General features: G+C 48.5%; 1 protein-coding gene across 1 annotated transcript in view; it reads right to left on the reverse strand.

Moving 5' to 3' along the window:
* Positions 1-16,412, reverse strand: part of FCHSD2 (FCH and double SH3 domains 2) — a 100,735-nt gene that overhangs the window by 67,032 nt on the left and 17,291 nt on the right. The window contains exon 3 of the mRNA XM_015852530.2: positions 12,718-12,763. Within this exon, the coding sequence (XP_015708016.1) occupies positions 12,718-12,763 (46 nt within the window). The remainder of the gene's footprint in view (positions 1-12,717; positions 12,764-16,412) is intronic.

The raw sequence follows: 16,412 nt of genomic DNA on the forward strand, positions 1-16,412 counted from the left end.
TTCTTTATCATGTTTTTCACGTTGACTCCTCGGTCTCGACATAAACGCTGCTCTTCTCAACACAATGGGGGAAACTCAGCTCTGCTGTCACTTCATTTAACTTCTCCAGGGCTGCGTCATTAGAAAGCATTCAGATAGCGCCGCGCACCTCTGCAGTGCTTTGCAAACGCCAACAAAAAGAGAATAAGTGAAAAAATAATGAATCCAAACATACGTGAAATACGACAGAGCGGTCAATGAAAGAACCTTGAGGCTTTCCAAATTAGAATCTAATTGCTTTGAGTAAGAGACCAAAGGGTGTTTCTAGGAGTCGGAAGTGAAAGGCGAAGGCAGGAAGAACTGACCAGAATGAGCTGAAATCCCAAACCCAGAGAGAATGGAGGAGGCCTCACCACATTCAGCACGGACAAGGGGACATAGGGATGGCTGAGGGCCAGGGCAGGAGCTTGAAGGTGCATTATATAGCAGGAAGAATCACAGGATCATAGAATGGCCTGGGTTGCAAAGGCCCACAGTGCTCATCCAGCTCCAACCCCCTGCTGTGTGCAGGGTCACCAACCAGCAGCCCAGGCTTTAAGCAGCTGAAATCCAATGTTAAGCACTGGGAAGTGATTGCTGACCCTAGTGATAACCTCCATGCTGGCTAACAGCCTGCAGAGTCCCTCCTAACACCTTCCAGCACAGCAGGAAGCAGCATGGAGGGTTGATGGCCCTTCCCTGAGCTGCTCGGGCCAAGGCAGCTCCACCAGCAGAAGCCTCAGAGAAAAACAAGCAACTGAAACATCAAGAGCTGGAAGGGACATTGGAAGAAAGTATGATGGCCATTCAGTGGAACTTTTGTAAAGTGGGGAGTGTTTGGTTTGTTCTCAGCCTGTGACTCAAATTTAGCCCCATTTAATACCTTAGTTTTGAAGTTAAGCCTCACTGGAGCTCTGGGGCTTTCCAAAAACAGCAAGAGTATCAGGAACTGAAAAAAAAGTCAGTAGGCTGCTGACAGCACTTCCACCTTTCAAGCTTCTCGCCTACCTGCTTCTTAATGCCTGATACACACGGGAAACACCCCAACACCAACCCAGTCCCAGCACTAACCCAACCCCAACCCTAACCCCAAACCCAACCCAATCCCAGCACTAACCCAACCCCAACCCTAACCCCAACCCCAACCCCAACCCCAGCCCTAACCCTAACACCAACCCTAACCCTAACCCCAACCCCAACCCCAGCCCTAACCCTAACCCCAAACCTAACCCTAACCCCAAATCCAGACCCAACTCCAACCCTAACCTCAACCCCAACCCTAACCCTACTAAACCCCAACTCTAACCCTAACCCAAACCCCAACCCTAACCTTAACCCAAGCCCAATCCCAACCCCAACCTCATCTCTAACCTCAACCCCAGTCCCAACCTCAACCCTAACACCAACACCAACCTTGACCCCAACTCCACCTCTAACACCAACTCCAACCCTAACCCTATCCAAACCCCAACCCCAACCCTAACTCCAACCCCAATCCCAACCCCAACTCCAATCCCAACCTCAACCCTAACCCCAACCCCAACCCTGACCCCAACTCCACCTCTAACACCAAACCTAACCCTAAACGCAACCCCCAGTCCCAACCCCAATCCCAACTCTAACCCCAACCCCAACTCCAGTCCCAGTCCCAACCCCAACTCCAATCCCAACCTCAACCCTAACCCCAACCCCAACTCTGACCCCAACTCCACCTCTAACCCCAACCCCAGCCCTAACCCATCCAAACTGGCAACAGAATACAGATGTATGGGGTGGGATTTTGGGGGGAGGATGGGCACCTTCGTGGCTTCCCCTGGACCCCCTCCAACAGCTCTACGTCAAGTGGAATGGATTTTCATGAGTCATAATCACGGGCTAACAAAATGGAGATGGAATTCAATATAGATAAATGTGAACAGAGGGAACCAAAGGAAAAAAAGACTGCCCTCATCTCCTACATAAATGCTAAATGCTCTATGCAGGGTCAGGACCTTGGGGTCAGAGCGAATAGGATTATGAAAAACATCAATATGTATCAGAAGTTAAAAAAAGTCCACCCCCATATTAAAGATCAAACAACACAAGACAACAGGGGGGGCAGTGGGCACAGCCCAGAGCTGCTGGAGATCAGGGAGTGCTGGGATACTGCTCTGACATAGGGCCAGGGTCTGCGAGTGCTGTATGGGGCCAGGTTGAGCTCGAAGATCCCTGGGTAGAGACGGGCCATTCTCTTTTTGCAATACACTGAATTATATTGGATGGACAACCGAAAAGCAAACAGACGTGAGTGGCATCCTGACCTAAAGCAGACCCAGGAAGACTCGTAGCTCACTAATTTCACATCCAAAACCACGTGATCTGCCCTATTTTTTCTTTTCAAGTTGTCTCTTCATGGTTTGTGAAGGTCAAACATAAAAAAAATGCTTTGAGTCACATTTGTGCGCAATCAGAGCTAAGAAAAGCCGTGCTGAGACTTTTTTTCCATCTCCTGATACAAACCTTACAGCACAGATGAAGTGGAGCATGCAATCCAACACTGTTCAACCAACAGAGTACAAACAAGGAATATCACCGCACATAGTGAAGTTGCAACACTTTCAGGTCTCTCAACCGAGCTCATTTTTAATGAAGTTGCAATAGACTCAACCACAGCATGCTTTCACTATGTCATACTTGCAGTCAGGAAACCCACTTGCATACATGAGCTTTACATTCTCAGTATGGATGTCATAACTCCTACTTCTTTCCCATTTTTGCTGTACTGAAAGTACATCCCTACACATCCAGAAATCAATCTCTATGCAGCCCTCAATCACTATCCATCCATCCATCCATCCATCCATCCATCCATCCATCCATCCATCCATCCATCCATTTAGCCATCCATCCATCCATCCATCCATCCATCCATCCATCCATCCATCCATCCATTTAGACATCCATCCATTTATCCATCCATCCATCCATCCATCCATCCATCCATCCATCCATCCATCCAACCATCCATCCCTACACATCCAACGCTACCCATCCATCCATCCCTACCCATCCATTCACTCGTCCCTATTCATCCACTCCATCCATCCATCCATCCATCCATCCATCCATCCATTTATCCATCCATTTATCCATCCATCCATTTATCCATCCATCCATTTATCCATCCATCCATCCATCCATCCATCCATCCATCCATCCATCCATCCATCCATTTATCCATCCATCCATTTATCCATCCATCCATCCATCCATCCATCCATCCATCCATCCACCCATCCATCCATCCATTTATCCATCCATCCATTTATCCATCCATCCATCCATCCATCCATCCATCCATCCATCCACCCATCCNCATCCATCTATCCATCCATCCATCCATCCATCCATCCATCCATCCATCCACCCATCCATCCATCCATTTATCCATCCATCCATCCATCCATCCATCCATCCATCCATCCATCCATCCATCCATCCATCCATTTATCCATCCATCCATCCATCCATCCATCCATCCATCCATCCATCCATCCATCCATCCATTTATTCATCCATCCATCCCCACCCAGCCAGCCAGCCATCCCTACCCATCCCTCCCTTCCTTCCCTGTCCATCCCTCTCTACCCATCCCTCCATCACTTCCCATCCCTCTGTCTGTGTATATATACATAACTAACCTAAGCAACGCTTTGTCTGCCAGCCCAAAGCTCCACAATTTGGTTGCAAACCCCATCTAGGCAACAACCCAGACATTTAGATTCCCATGAGCACTGCCAGCAACACTTGGGCTGTTTTGCTTCACAGCAGTTACGTTGCCAGCCCAGCTACCAACACATGGCACTCCAAATAAGATATGGTGGAAATCTAGAATTGCTCACGCACTGTGCTTTCCAATGGTGTTTCCTACCTTCCTTTATTCAGAGAGTGGTGAGGTGCTGGAACAGCTGCCCAGAGAGGCTGTGGATGCCCCGTCCATCCCTGGAGGTGTTCAAGGCCAGCTTGGATGGGGCCCTGGGCAACCAGGGCTGGTATCAATGTGGAGGTTGGTGGCCCTGCCTGTGGTGGGGGGTTGGAGCTTCATAATCCTTGAGGTCCCTTCCAACCTGGTCCATCCTGTGATCCCCACACCCATGGAGGAGTTGCATCCCTTACAAAGCCTATGCATCTCTGTAAGCCCCAAGCCATTCATTCCTACAGTTACCCAAGCAGGGAGCTGAGCATGCAGCTCACTGCTCACGCACAGACCCCTCTGCCTGCAGCACACGTTTGCCAGCTCAGCAGCACATCCTTTATTGCTCTGCAGCTGCCATTTGGACTCCTGGCCCGCAGTGGCCCGAGCAGCCTCACATTTCCTTTCTCCCTCCTCTTTCTTGGGAGGGCAGGCAGGGCTGGCTGATAAAAGGCCTTTTATCTCTGCAAAACCGAACAAGCCAACCACTGTATATGCAGGGGCTCATACTGAATAATCATTTACGGTAGATTTGACTTAAACATTCTCACTCTGTTTTTGTGTGTGTGTGTTGCTTTTTTTTTTAATAAGCTGTCAACACATTCTGGTTTGTCCAGGTCTGAAAGCACAACTTCCAGGGCTGCAGAAGGGAAGAAGGGAGCACAGTCATTAAAAATAGCGAAGAACACCTTTACTGTGCCTTTTAAAGCAACCCTCGGTCTAAGACAAACAGCTGCAGCAGCCAAGAAAACCTGCCCGGTTTGCCCTGCATCCGTCCTACAAACCACTGAGCATCAGGGAGAAAGTGGGGATCGTTTGGGTCAGGGGCAGCTCTGGAGGAGGAAGGATGCAAGGCCACTCCTTCCTGTCCTTAAAGACAAATGGCTTTTGCTTTGTTTGGGCTGTGCTAAAAGCTGGATTAAGGGTAGAATCCTGGAAAGGCCTGGGCTGGAAGAGACATCACAGCTCATCCAGGGCTGCCAAGCAGCAGCAATGGACCAAGCCTTAGGCACCTCTAGGGATGGGGCATCCATAAATGTGCTGGGTGATGGGTGGTGTTCAAACAGCAAATATTCAGCTCTTCTTCTATTTACCTGCCCTAGGAATACAAAGTATGACTGGAGTCTGGACTCTGTGCCTGGCATAAAAGGCCATTTTTCATGTCCCAAACTACTGCAGAAGTATATGATAGTCTAAGGGCTGGAACACCTGTCATATGAGGAAAGGTTGAGAGAACTGGGCTTGTTTGGCTTGGAGAAGGCTGAGGGGAGACCTCATTGTGGGCAGCCAGTACTTGAAGGGAGTGAATAAATAGGAGGAGGAACGGCAGTTTGTGAGGGTGGGCAGTGATAGGACAAGGAGGAATGATTTAAAGTGAGACAGGGGAGGTTTAGGTTGGATCTGAGGAGGAAGTTTTACACCCAGAGGGTGGTGACGCACTGGAACAGGTTGCCCAAGGAGGCTGTGGATGCCCCATCCCTGCAGGCATTCAAGGCCAGGCTGGATGTGGCTCTGGGCAGCCTGGGCTGCTGGTTGGTGCCCCTGCACACAGCAGGGGGTTGGAAATGGATGAGCATTGAGGTCCTTTCCAACCCAGGCCATTCTATCATTCCTTCTATAAGCCATGCCCTTCTCCCAAGCTAGATAAGAAATACAAAGAGGGATGAGGTCTCTTTCCTACAGGGCTGACCCAGGCTGAGCCATGCTGCAGGGCTGGTACTGCCACTACTTGTGAGGCCAAATTGTCCTCTGTGCTGCTTCTTATAGCTCTGAGCTGGGAGCAGCCCTCCCTGTTACATCACTGCAGACATGGGGAAGGAGAACTGCTCGGGCCGGATGCGTTAAGAAATAAGCATAAAAAAAATCCCTGTACTTGTGGAATTTGAAAACAAGCTGAAATGTTGTTGTTGGAAACAAGCAACTCCTGGTGCAAAGAACTGGGATGCAGAGGCAGCCTACAGATGGCTGCATAGACCCAACAGCACACGGCCCAGCTAATACAGCACAAAGTGAAACTCCCCAGTGTGAAGAATGCAGGTCTGCAGCTGGAAGGAAAGCACTTCCACACAGCAGAATTCCAGGCAGCGGGAGGTTGTGAGTGCAGTAATTGGAAAGAAAAACAACAGCTAAAAGCAGGCTGGGAGAAATCTGCTTTATGGGCGCAGCAAAAACACGGAGCTGCTCCATGAAGGGCTTTCTTTGTAGAAAAGGTCTAAACTCGAAGCTTAGCGCTCCCTTCCTAAGGAGCTCGATGTTTGCAGTGAAAATAGAAGCTGACAGTCCACCTCTGTTCTTGGGGAAATATTAGTTTAAGTGGAAAGATTCCATAGAAACCTTTGGAAGGTGGCTCAGCGTTTTAAAGGGCTGCCTTGTCAAATCATTTAGAAGCGGGTGAATATTTCTGGGTAACGCAATTTAATCGTCCATCTGACAGAATGGCCTCAGAGACAAAACCCAGCTTGGATACCTGACTCTTCCCCCTCCTTTAAGCACACACATGTGCTTCTCAAAGGAGAAAAACTTTGTGAATGAGTGGGCAAGAAATCTAAATAAAAAGAGAAGGTCACCCCATAAGATTGCCTGGGCCATCCCATGTAAGCCCACAGCCTTTGTTCCATGCCAAGGATATTATATTAAATGTTAAACGCACATTTAATATCGAGGGTTCTATAGAGCTCCTTGTATGGCTGTAAAATGGAAACGCACACCAAGAGGTCGGGCTGTGACAAGTGCAGAATGGTATCAATAATCCCATTATAACACCTGATTTGCCAAACTTGTCTCGACAAGTTACTCTGAAATTCACAATGGTGTCCTTAACCATTTATGAAATGGAGCAGATCACTTCTTTGTAGCATTCAGGGCCGCTGATTCTCCATGCTTTGTTGGAAAGAATGGCATGAATAGCAACTGGGTCTTACAGTTCGTCTTCTTGAACCTCTTGTTGATATTCTGTTGTTCTGAATGGTGCTCGGCTGCAAGGGAATATAATACAAAGGTGGTTCCGAGCATGTGTTCTCCTGGAGGCAGCAGGTTCTGCTGTGCTTTGTGCAGCTCCAGCACCATCCATATGCATGAGGGGCTTCACTGCAGGCAGGGCCATGAGCTGCTCAGCATCCCGTCCTGGAAAAGCAGGTTCTGCTAAAATCCCATTTCTAACAAACCCACACAGCTCAAAGAATCACAGGATGGTTGGGTTGGAAGGGACCTCAAGGATCATGAAGCTCTAAGCTGCAATAGCAGGCAGGGCCACCAACCTCCACATTGATACCAGCCCAGGCTGCCCAGGGCCCCATCCAACCTGAACTTGAACACCTCCAGGGATGGACGGGGCATCCACAGCCTCTCTGGGCAGCTGTTCCAGCACCTCCCCACTCGCTGTGATCAACTCCTGTCTGTAGGCTCCCTTCAGGTCCTGGCAGGCTGCAATGAGGTCACCCCGCAGCCTTCTCTCCTCCATGCTGAACAAGCCCAGCTCCCTCAGCCTGCCTTCCTGTATATACTGGAAAATCAATTAACCAGAAGACAAATGGATAATGAGAGTAAAAAAAAATACCTAAAACATTTGGACCGACTGGATTCTGCTGCTTGCGGGAATAAATACTTTTATTAAAGCCACTCCTCAATGTTTCCCATCATTTTTCCCACTTGATTCACGTGCTGCATTACAGTCATGGCTCAACAGTGAAGACTGCTAATCCATGAAGCATTAACGAGGGAGAGAACACATTTTTATGAAGCATTTGTCTTAGAAACCAATGTAATTTTAATTAAAAAGCGATGCTGGGCACTTCATAACCACAAGCTGACAACTGGCATAAGGAAACCATTGGTCTGAGCTGCGCTCAGCAGAGCTGCCCAAGCACTGCACAAGGCTCTCCATCATCCTGGGCTTCCAGCAACTCCAGAGCAAAACTCAGCAAGGCAATAAATAACCATGAGGACAAACACACAGAGCATCATGAGTCAGTGGTTGAGCATGGAAGTGCTGAGGAACTGATCCACGTGCCTCTTCCTCAATCTTTTCTTCCCTAGAAAACCGATCAGCTGTTTTAACGTGTATACGTAGCCACGGAGCAGATAGATGTCTCCAGAAAAGGACAGCACTCAGTGTCAATGAACTGTAGGGGTTGGAAGGGATCCCCAGAGACCATTGAGTCCAACCTCTGCTAAAGCAGCTCCCGACAATAGTTCACACTGATGGGTGTCCAAATTGACCTTCAATATCTCCATAGAGTAGATTCCAGCACCTCTCTGGCCACGTGCTCATCATTTTTGTGGCCAGTAGTAAATCTTACAGCATCCCCAAAGGCGATTCTCATCCTTGAGGACATCTTTAAGTTCACCAGTCTCCAACCCAAGCCACACAACAGACAATCCAAGGCCAGGCTGGATGTGGCTCTGGGCAGCCTGGGCTGCTGGTTGGTGACCCTGCACATAGCAGGGGGTTGGAGCTGGATGTGCATTGTGCTTCTTTTCAACCCAGGCCTTTCTATCATTCTGTGATATGATTCTATGAATCTACATTGCTGTGTGCCCGTCCCCAGACACTGACCCACCCTCAAAGCCCACAACCTCTTCCTGCTCTCCTTATGGCCACAGTAACCTTCTGTATCCTCCTGGCAGGAAAAAAACACACTGCTGTCCAATGCTGCAAGGAATGAGCTCATATAAAGATGCTTGGAAGTTTCCCACGTGGGCACCTTGGGTTTATTTTGCCAACATCCCAGTGGCTGAATGGCTGCTGAGTCAGAAGGGAGGTCTGCTCCCACCCTAAGGATCCTTCTGTTCCAGATGTCACAATGTTTGCTCACCAAGCTGTGCTCATTCTGCCACCAAGACTTCTGATCCTTTCCAGTAACTTGTGTTCGCTGTTACAACAGCTGCATTCATAAACCCCCAGCACCTCCCCAGGCACCCCAACCCTCACGGTGTCTGTATCCTCCTGCTCTTACTGCGAGGATGCTATTTGTTATCAATAGAGAAACATTCACCTGGTGCTTTACGTTTCCCGAAGATCAACTTGCTCCACTTGTAACAGAACAGCACAGAGCAGGAGCAAATAAACAGGAGGGAGGATGGCTGTTTAAGAGGATGGGCAGTGATAAGACAAGGGGGAATGGTTTGAAAGTGAGACGGGGCAGGTTTAGGTTGGATCTTAGGAGGGTTTTTCACGCAGAGATTCCCATTCAAGAAAGAAAAGCACTGCACATCTCAGCCCTTTCTGATACACCAGCACAGGTCCCTTAGCCATAAATGCTCATCTCATCCACTAAAAAAGCTCCAAGCCTTTTGCATGCCAATGAAGACTAATTACTGGAATCCTACGCCTAAAGCAACAGTTGCATTAATCAGCAAAAAGCTTCTATGTAAAGGCAGTTCTACAGAGCAGGGATTTACTTTCTCTTTTATCAAAGAGACGGTCGCCTTTCCAGTCCTCATGTTACAAAGGTAAAGCAGTTAATGCTGCACAGCTTTGGGCTACGTGATAAGACAAAAAATAATCAGTCACAGTGCAAATTAGTAAGAACAAAGCAGAGGTGGGGGGGCATCATAATGACTGCAGTGGAGCATCCCTGTCACGAACTGCCTTAGAGCCAGCTTCTGCTTTCTGCAATGGAAAAGGGAAGTAGGAAAGAGAAGGATCAAGCAGCCACTTTGAGACTGCAGCCTATATATATATATATAGAGAGAGAGAGAGAGAGAGAGAGAGAGCATATGTATATGGAGAGCAGCTCCAGCCCTCTGAGTAACTTAGCAGCTTCCTCTGGACCTGAACATCAAGCACAGCTACACCAGGACAAAGTGGGACAAGGAAGGAACCCTGAGTGCTCTCAGGATGCGACAAAGGCTCCAACAGACTTTAAAGTGCTGAGTAAATAATAATCAGACGTCCAGTAGAGACACAGTTAGATCCCCCCAACAAAACAGCTGACACAGCAACTCCGTTTTACCCATTTAACAGGTCAAAGGAAAGCTGCTTTTAAATCAGGTAGCAGCAGAGGCACACATTCACTGAGTTCTGCTCCCACCTAACACAGGAGTATTCTTCACCTCTGACTTCAACCTTGTTAATCACGGAGAACAGCTAATAATAATGCACTGCTGCGATTTAAATGCCATTACGTGGAATACTATTAATGGGAAATGAGAGCTTTTCCATCACTCTCAATTCTGAATCATAGAATCACCCAGGTTGGAAAAGACCTTGAAGATCATGAAGTCCAACCGCAGCCTAACCAGTACCCTAACTCTAACAACCCTGCACTAAATCATATCCCTCAGTGAGGGAACATAGCGACACATAGAGACCCATAGTGACCCCATAGAGATCCATAGTGACCCATAGCATCCCATAGAGACCCATAGCATCCCATAGAGACCCATAGCATCCCATAGAGACCCATAGAGACCCACAGAGACCCATAGAATTACCCAGGTTGGAAAAGACCTTGAAGATCATCAAGTCCAACCGCAGCCTAACCAGAACCCTGACTCTAACAACCCTCCACTAAATCATATCCCTGAGCACCACATCCAAACAGCTCTTAAACACAACCAGGGATGGCGATTCAACCACCTCCCTGGGGAATGTTACGATAAGCCTTTAAGCATATGTTAAAGAACACAGTAGTGAAAAGCTGAGTGCGTATTTCCAACATGCAGAAAGGCACCGAGCTGTGACAGCAGGGCTGACCTGGTACCTGCTCCTCCCATGGATCCCAAATAATCCTAAAATGGAATCATAGAATCTTAAAATGGCCTGGGTTGCAAAGGACCACAATGCTCATTTAGTTTCAATCACATGCTGTGTGCAGGGTCACCAACCAGCAGCCCAGGCTGCCCAGAGCCACATCCAGCACAGCCTAGAAAAGCCCCTATGGAACCCACTGCACTCAGACAGTGAGCAAAACAGCTTGGGGAGCTCAGAAATAGTGGCAGATACAGCACGATGAAACTGAAAACCCAGTAAAATAATGCACAGGGCAATTGCCCAAGGAGGCTGTGGATGCCCCATCCCTGCAGGCATTCAAGGCCAGGCTGGATGTGGCTCTGGGCAGCCTGGGCTGCTGGTTGGTGACCCTGCACACAGCAGGGGGTTGGAGCTGGGTGAGCACTGTGGGACTTTGCAACCCAGGCCATTCCATGATCCTGTGATTTCCATCCAGATGCTGATATGTTCAGGCTGCTCACCATGTGACAGGGACAAAGCACCAACAGCAAGCATTCAGTTCTGGAACATTGTGGAAGACCTCTGTGCCCTGCAAGCTGAGCCATACCATGGCTCTGAAATCAACGCTGCAGGAGCAAAGAATTCCCTGTTCCTGTTCAGGTGGGCAGACACAGGATTTGCCATTTCTGCCAAGGACCAGAAGGCTCGATGTGAAATTCCATCACCATCTCAACACAACAGAACTCCATTGACAGCCCCGGGCAGAAACATCCAACATTATTCTTGTGCTGTGTGCCTATCAGCAACCCGAGGAAGCGATCCCACAAGACCCCATTCATCCCAGCAGCCATTCCATGAATCTCAAGCGATGCAGCTGTATTGCTGGAAGTGCAGCCAGGACTGTGCTCTTTGGTTTTTAAATGCAAGCAGCTGAAAGCCTCGGTTGTTTCGACCCAGCTTTCCATATCTGAGAACCTCATTATTTTTCCAACTTATCTTGACTTCCCTTTAGCAAATACAAAAAATGCTCTGCATATAGAACACATTTCTGCTGCGGAATGGACAAATGTCTTAGGAATTGATGTTACCCTCTCCACAGTGTCATTACAAGAACCAGCAGAGAACGAGTGCTTTTAATCCCAGTTTCATTAAGCACACATTGATTCCGTCATTGAAAAATTGCCGTGTTTCATCAAATGAAGCACAGCTGCCAATATCATCGATGTATGTTAATGTAAAGTTGCAGGCAATGGAAGGAGTGGAGTAACTGCAGGTCCTGCCAGGAGTGTTTAGATGAGGGTCAATAAATAGAATGGAATGGCATCACCACAATAGAATAGATGGTATCACCACCATCGGGCACAACTGCAATCACACAGCCCAGCATACAGCAAACACAGGTTTTCTCATCCCTATTTATTCTACTCGTAATCTACTTCTAAAGAAATTCGAGTGTTTTTAATCAGCAGCACTTGGAGTTAAGCCCTCACTGTACGTTAAGCAGGGAGCCGCCCCTCCTCAGCTGCTTTCTAATTTCAGAATGAGGGGGAATTATCAATCCTCCCTCAGAAACAAACGAGGATTCATTCCACACCCCATCCCAAGCATGAGCTCAGACCTGGTTGTTTTTACTGCAGCTGAATGGGAAGCTGCTCTGACTCAAGAACGTCAATGTACATTTATTTTGGATGGATCCGCCGGCGCATATTTCCTCCCCTCTGACTGACCTGGTTTTACTTTTCACTCGAGTTTTGCACAAACTTCTGGGAAAACCTGAAGGAGCTGCCTGACATTGTAACAGTGTGAAGAAAAAAATATGTTAAATATTCCTTCAGCGCCCAAGAATTTCCTCAAGCCAAAACATCCATTACAATCAAAAGCCACGGACCAGGCTAAACAAGAATGAATGGACCTAACCGAGGCAGCTGCCTGCTTGCAAATGCCAGCAGGTACCACAGAGCTCAAGGAAAGGATGGATGAAGAAGCTCAAGACAACATGAGCATTCAACATTGAAAGTCTGCTAAGGAATAAATCACCTCTAGAGAACAACGTGTTGAACGTGAGCTTTCCTACCTGTGCATATTCCTTCTCGATCGCAGCTCTCTTCTGACTGAACGCTCTGCAAAAGAAGGGAAGAGAATATTAATACCAACAGCGACGTGCTATAAACTCAAGCACTGACCCCAAAGGGTTTTTCTGCTAGATGGGCTGTATTATATAGAAAAGAGGAGCAACCAAAATTGTTTGACAACTGAGCATCAGTAGCCTAGCAACTGGTGCACGTGTGTGCACACACATGCAGCGCTCCCATCTCCCGGCTTTATTGGATAAATGCAGTTCCCAGGACGACTGGTGTAAATAGTATTTACTTCATTAAAGACTCATCAGCCGCTGTTGCAGCCTAGGGAGGAATTTGGTAGCAAGGAACAGAACTTGGCTTTGTGCATCCAGGCCTTCCTTTAAAAACCAGCCAGTGGTGTTTCTCCATCAGCAGCTGAATGTGCTGTGTCCACATACCACACGTCCCATAGCAATGTCCTTGTTTACCCACTATGGTCCTAAAGGGTCCCTCTTCTTAAATGGTTCATACAATCACAGGATGGCCTGTGTTGGAAGGGACCTCAAGGATCACGAAGCTCCAAGATCTCCCCCCACCACACACAGGGCCACCAACCTCCACATTTAACAGCAGACCAGAAATGTTAATAACCAAAATGTTATAGAATCATAGAATGGCCTGGGTTGCAAAGGCCCACAGTGCTCACCCAGCTCCAACCCCCTGGGTCACCAACCAGCAGCCCAGGCTGCCCAGAGCCACATCCAGCCTGGCCTTGATCACCTCCAAGGAGGGGGGATGTGGTTCTAAGCCACCCCCTTATTGCAGAAGGGCCACATCTCCAGCAGGGGCAATGACAGCCAGCTGTACCAAGCTTAAAGCTGTGCCACCAGCACAAGAAAACCTCCTATTTGAATCGGTCACGCACTAACAATGGTGGCACAGTATGAAAACCAGCGCACAGGAACATCCCACAATAAGGTTAACACAAAACGGGTTTTCCTGTACCCAAATCCAACATCCCCGCAGCCCCACGAGCGCGGCTGAAAGCACAATGCCCCATAAAACAAACTTCCTCGCCTTCCCATGCACTGAGCTCCAGCCATAGCCACGATGAATGGCTGAAAGGCACTCCCTGTGCTGACCCTGAAATGCAGCCCTGGGAAGACGCTGCACCAAAGGCTGTTATTTTCTAATTCGCAGCTAATCTTATTTGGAAACATATAATCAGAGCTCAATGCTGAGGATACACCAAACGTGGGCTGTGTGTGCAGTGTGTTCCAGCACCAGGTTTGTCTCTGTACAAGAATTCCCCTTCAGCTAATTGCATGACAATGAGAGCGACAAGCTGGACGCCTCAGATATCCCCTAAAGCCTCCGATATCAAAGGGTTTACAGGGAGAAGAAAAACAAAAAGCATTCAACAAGCTCGGTATAGAATGACTAAATACCATGCAAATCAAATTTACCCACAAAACCAACAGAAAGTGGCACGGCCACAGCTCCAGCTGAGGACAGGCAGCTCTGCTTACAACAGGGGGAGATTTTGCTCTGTATTTCCAACAAGGCAGCACGTGATACAATTGATACCGCACTTAAATTGGTGTTTAATGTGTTACGGTGCATGACAGCACAGTAAGTACCATCTGCATTCCTGGGAGCGGCTGCTCTTTGCTGCTTTGTGGATGCATTTCCCTCTGTCAGGCTGGAATGAACCTCGGGGTTCTACAGGAATCCTCTATGGCAACACATACAGACCATGAAGATGCTCAGAGGGCTGGAGCAGCTCTGCTATGAGGAAAGGTTGAGGGAACAGGACTGGTTTAGCTTGGAGAAGAGAAGGCTGCGGGGAGACCTCATTGTGGGCATCCAGTACTCAAAGGGAGTGAATAAACAGGAGGGGGAACGGCTGTTTGTGAGGGTGGGCAGTGATAGGACAAGGGGGAATGGCTTTAAATTCAGACAGGGAAAGTTTAGGTTGGATCTTAGGAGGAAGTTTTTCACTCAGAGGCTGGTGACGCACTGGAACAGGTTGCCCAAGGAGGCTGTGGATGCCCCATCCCTGCAGGCATTCAAGGCCAGGCTGGATGTGGCTCTGGGCAGCCTGGGCTGCTGGTTGGTGACCCTGCACATGCCGAGCTCTGCTCACCTGGTGCTGGCAGTTGCTGTTCATGCATTTCTTTGTTGACAGCTGTTTTATTGAGAAAAATAAAAAACAAAAAGCCCTTCACGTTTAAACAGTGAGGCAAAGCCCTGAAAACATGCAAATTATCTGAGAACTACAGCGATTACAAAGGCACCTGTTCTGACCTTGACTCGAGTCCCCAGCCACTACCCTACCCAAAGCAAGGAGGAGAAAGCAGCTCCGCAGGGCCCACATCAGCACAGCGCACAGCAAAGGGACTGACACATTCAATGCCATTAATCTGAGAGACAAAGGAAGGAGGTGGGTCTGAGGGGAATTACACACCAACACTTCAAAATCGTCTTTCAGTTCTGCAATGCAGGCTGCCGTGTCCCCCGTCAGAAGGGAATGACAAAGCCAGCACTGCTCTGCCTCTCCCCTGTAGCCTGCAGTACTTCCCAAACTGTCACTGCATTGATTTTCCTTCTGTAAGATGAAAGCAAACGCTATAAAGATTTCCTAATAGTGGTACAACAGATGATTCACACTTAGAAAGCATAGAGAGAGAGGGAGGCAACCCCAGGGAAAGCAAAAGCTGGTATGTGAAGCCAGAATTACAGAGGAGTTTGTTTAGAACTCATAGAGATGGAATGGTTTGGGTTGGAAGGGATCTCAAGGATCATGAAGCTCCAACCCTCCACCACATACAGGGCCACCAACCTCCACATTGATACCAGCCCAGGCTGCCCAGGGCCCCATCCAAGCTGGCCTTGAACACCTCCAGGGAGAAAGGAAATGCTTTTGACACACCTACGTGCAGAAGTGTGAGAAGGCAGCATTAATGACCACACACACCCTGCTTTCATCCTTCCCAGCCATGAGATGCTCTGTATCATAAATGCCAGCTCTGACGGCAGAACAAAAGAGCTCTGCACCTGCAGCCACCAGCCAGCTCTGCCCTCCTGGGGATGCAGCGACAGCTTTGTTTCTGATATTCCACAGCAGTCAGCAGAATCTTGTCTTAACCAAGCAGGCTAAAGGGACGTTTCCTCCTTGATTCAACTTGGGAAGGAGCAGAGGTACAGCACTGCACTGTTTTGCTCTCTGTGATCGTACTGATGCACTGGAACAGGTTGCCCAAGGAGGCTGAGGATGCTCCATCCCTGCAGGCATTCAAGATCATATAATATCATATGATCGTATATAATGGGAGCTTGTTCCTTGTCTCTCTATCAGCCTTAAAAAAACACCACCGCCCTGAAAATAAAATCATCTATGCAGGTTCTTTCCCATGGCCGCCTCCTAGGAGATTCCACACAGCATCACAGCGAGAGCTGGGACCACCCTGCTCCAACAGCCCATCTCCACATCCCCCAGTCAGCCTGTGGTTCCAGGAGCAAGTTAGGAACACCAGGCTTCCTCCCATGGCAAGCACAGACACTCTGCAGTTCTAACACCACAGGCACCTTGATGGAGCGTCCATGAGGCCTCCAGGTCAAGCATCACAGAATGACCCGGGTTGGAAGGGACCTCAAGGATCATGTAGTTCCAACCCCCCTGCCTGGCAGGGCCACCAAACATACACCT

The sequence above is a fragment of the Coturnix japonica genome, chromosome 1 (genome assembly GCF_001577835.2).
Source record: "Coturnix japonica isolate 7356 chromosome 1, Coturnix japonica 2.1, whole genome shotgun sequence".
Lineage (NCBI taxonomy): Eukaryota > Metazoa > Chordata > Aves > Galliformes > Phasianidae > Coturnix > Coturnix japonica.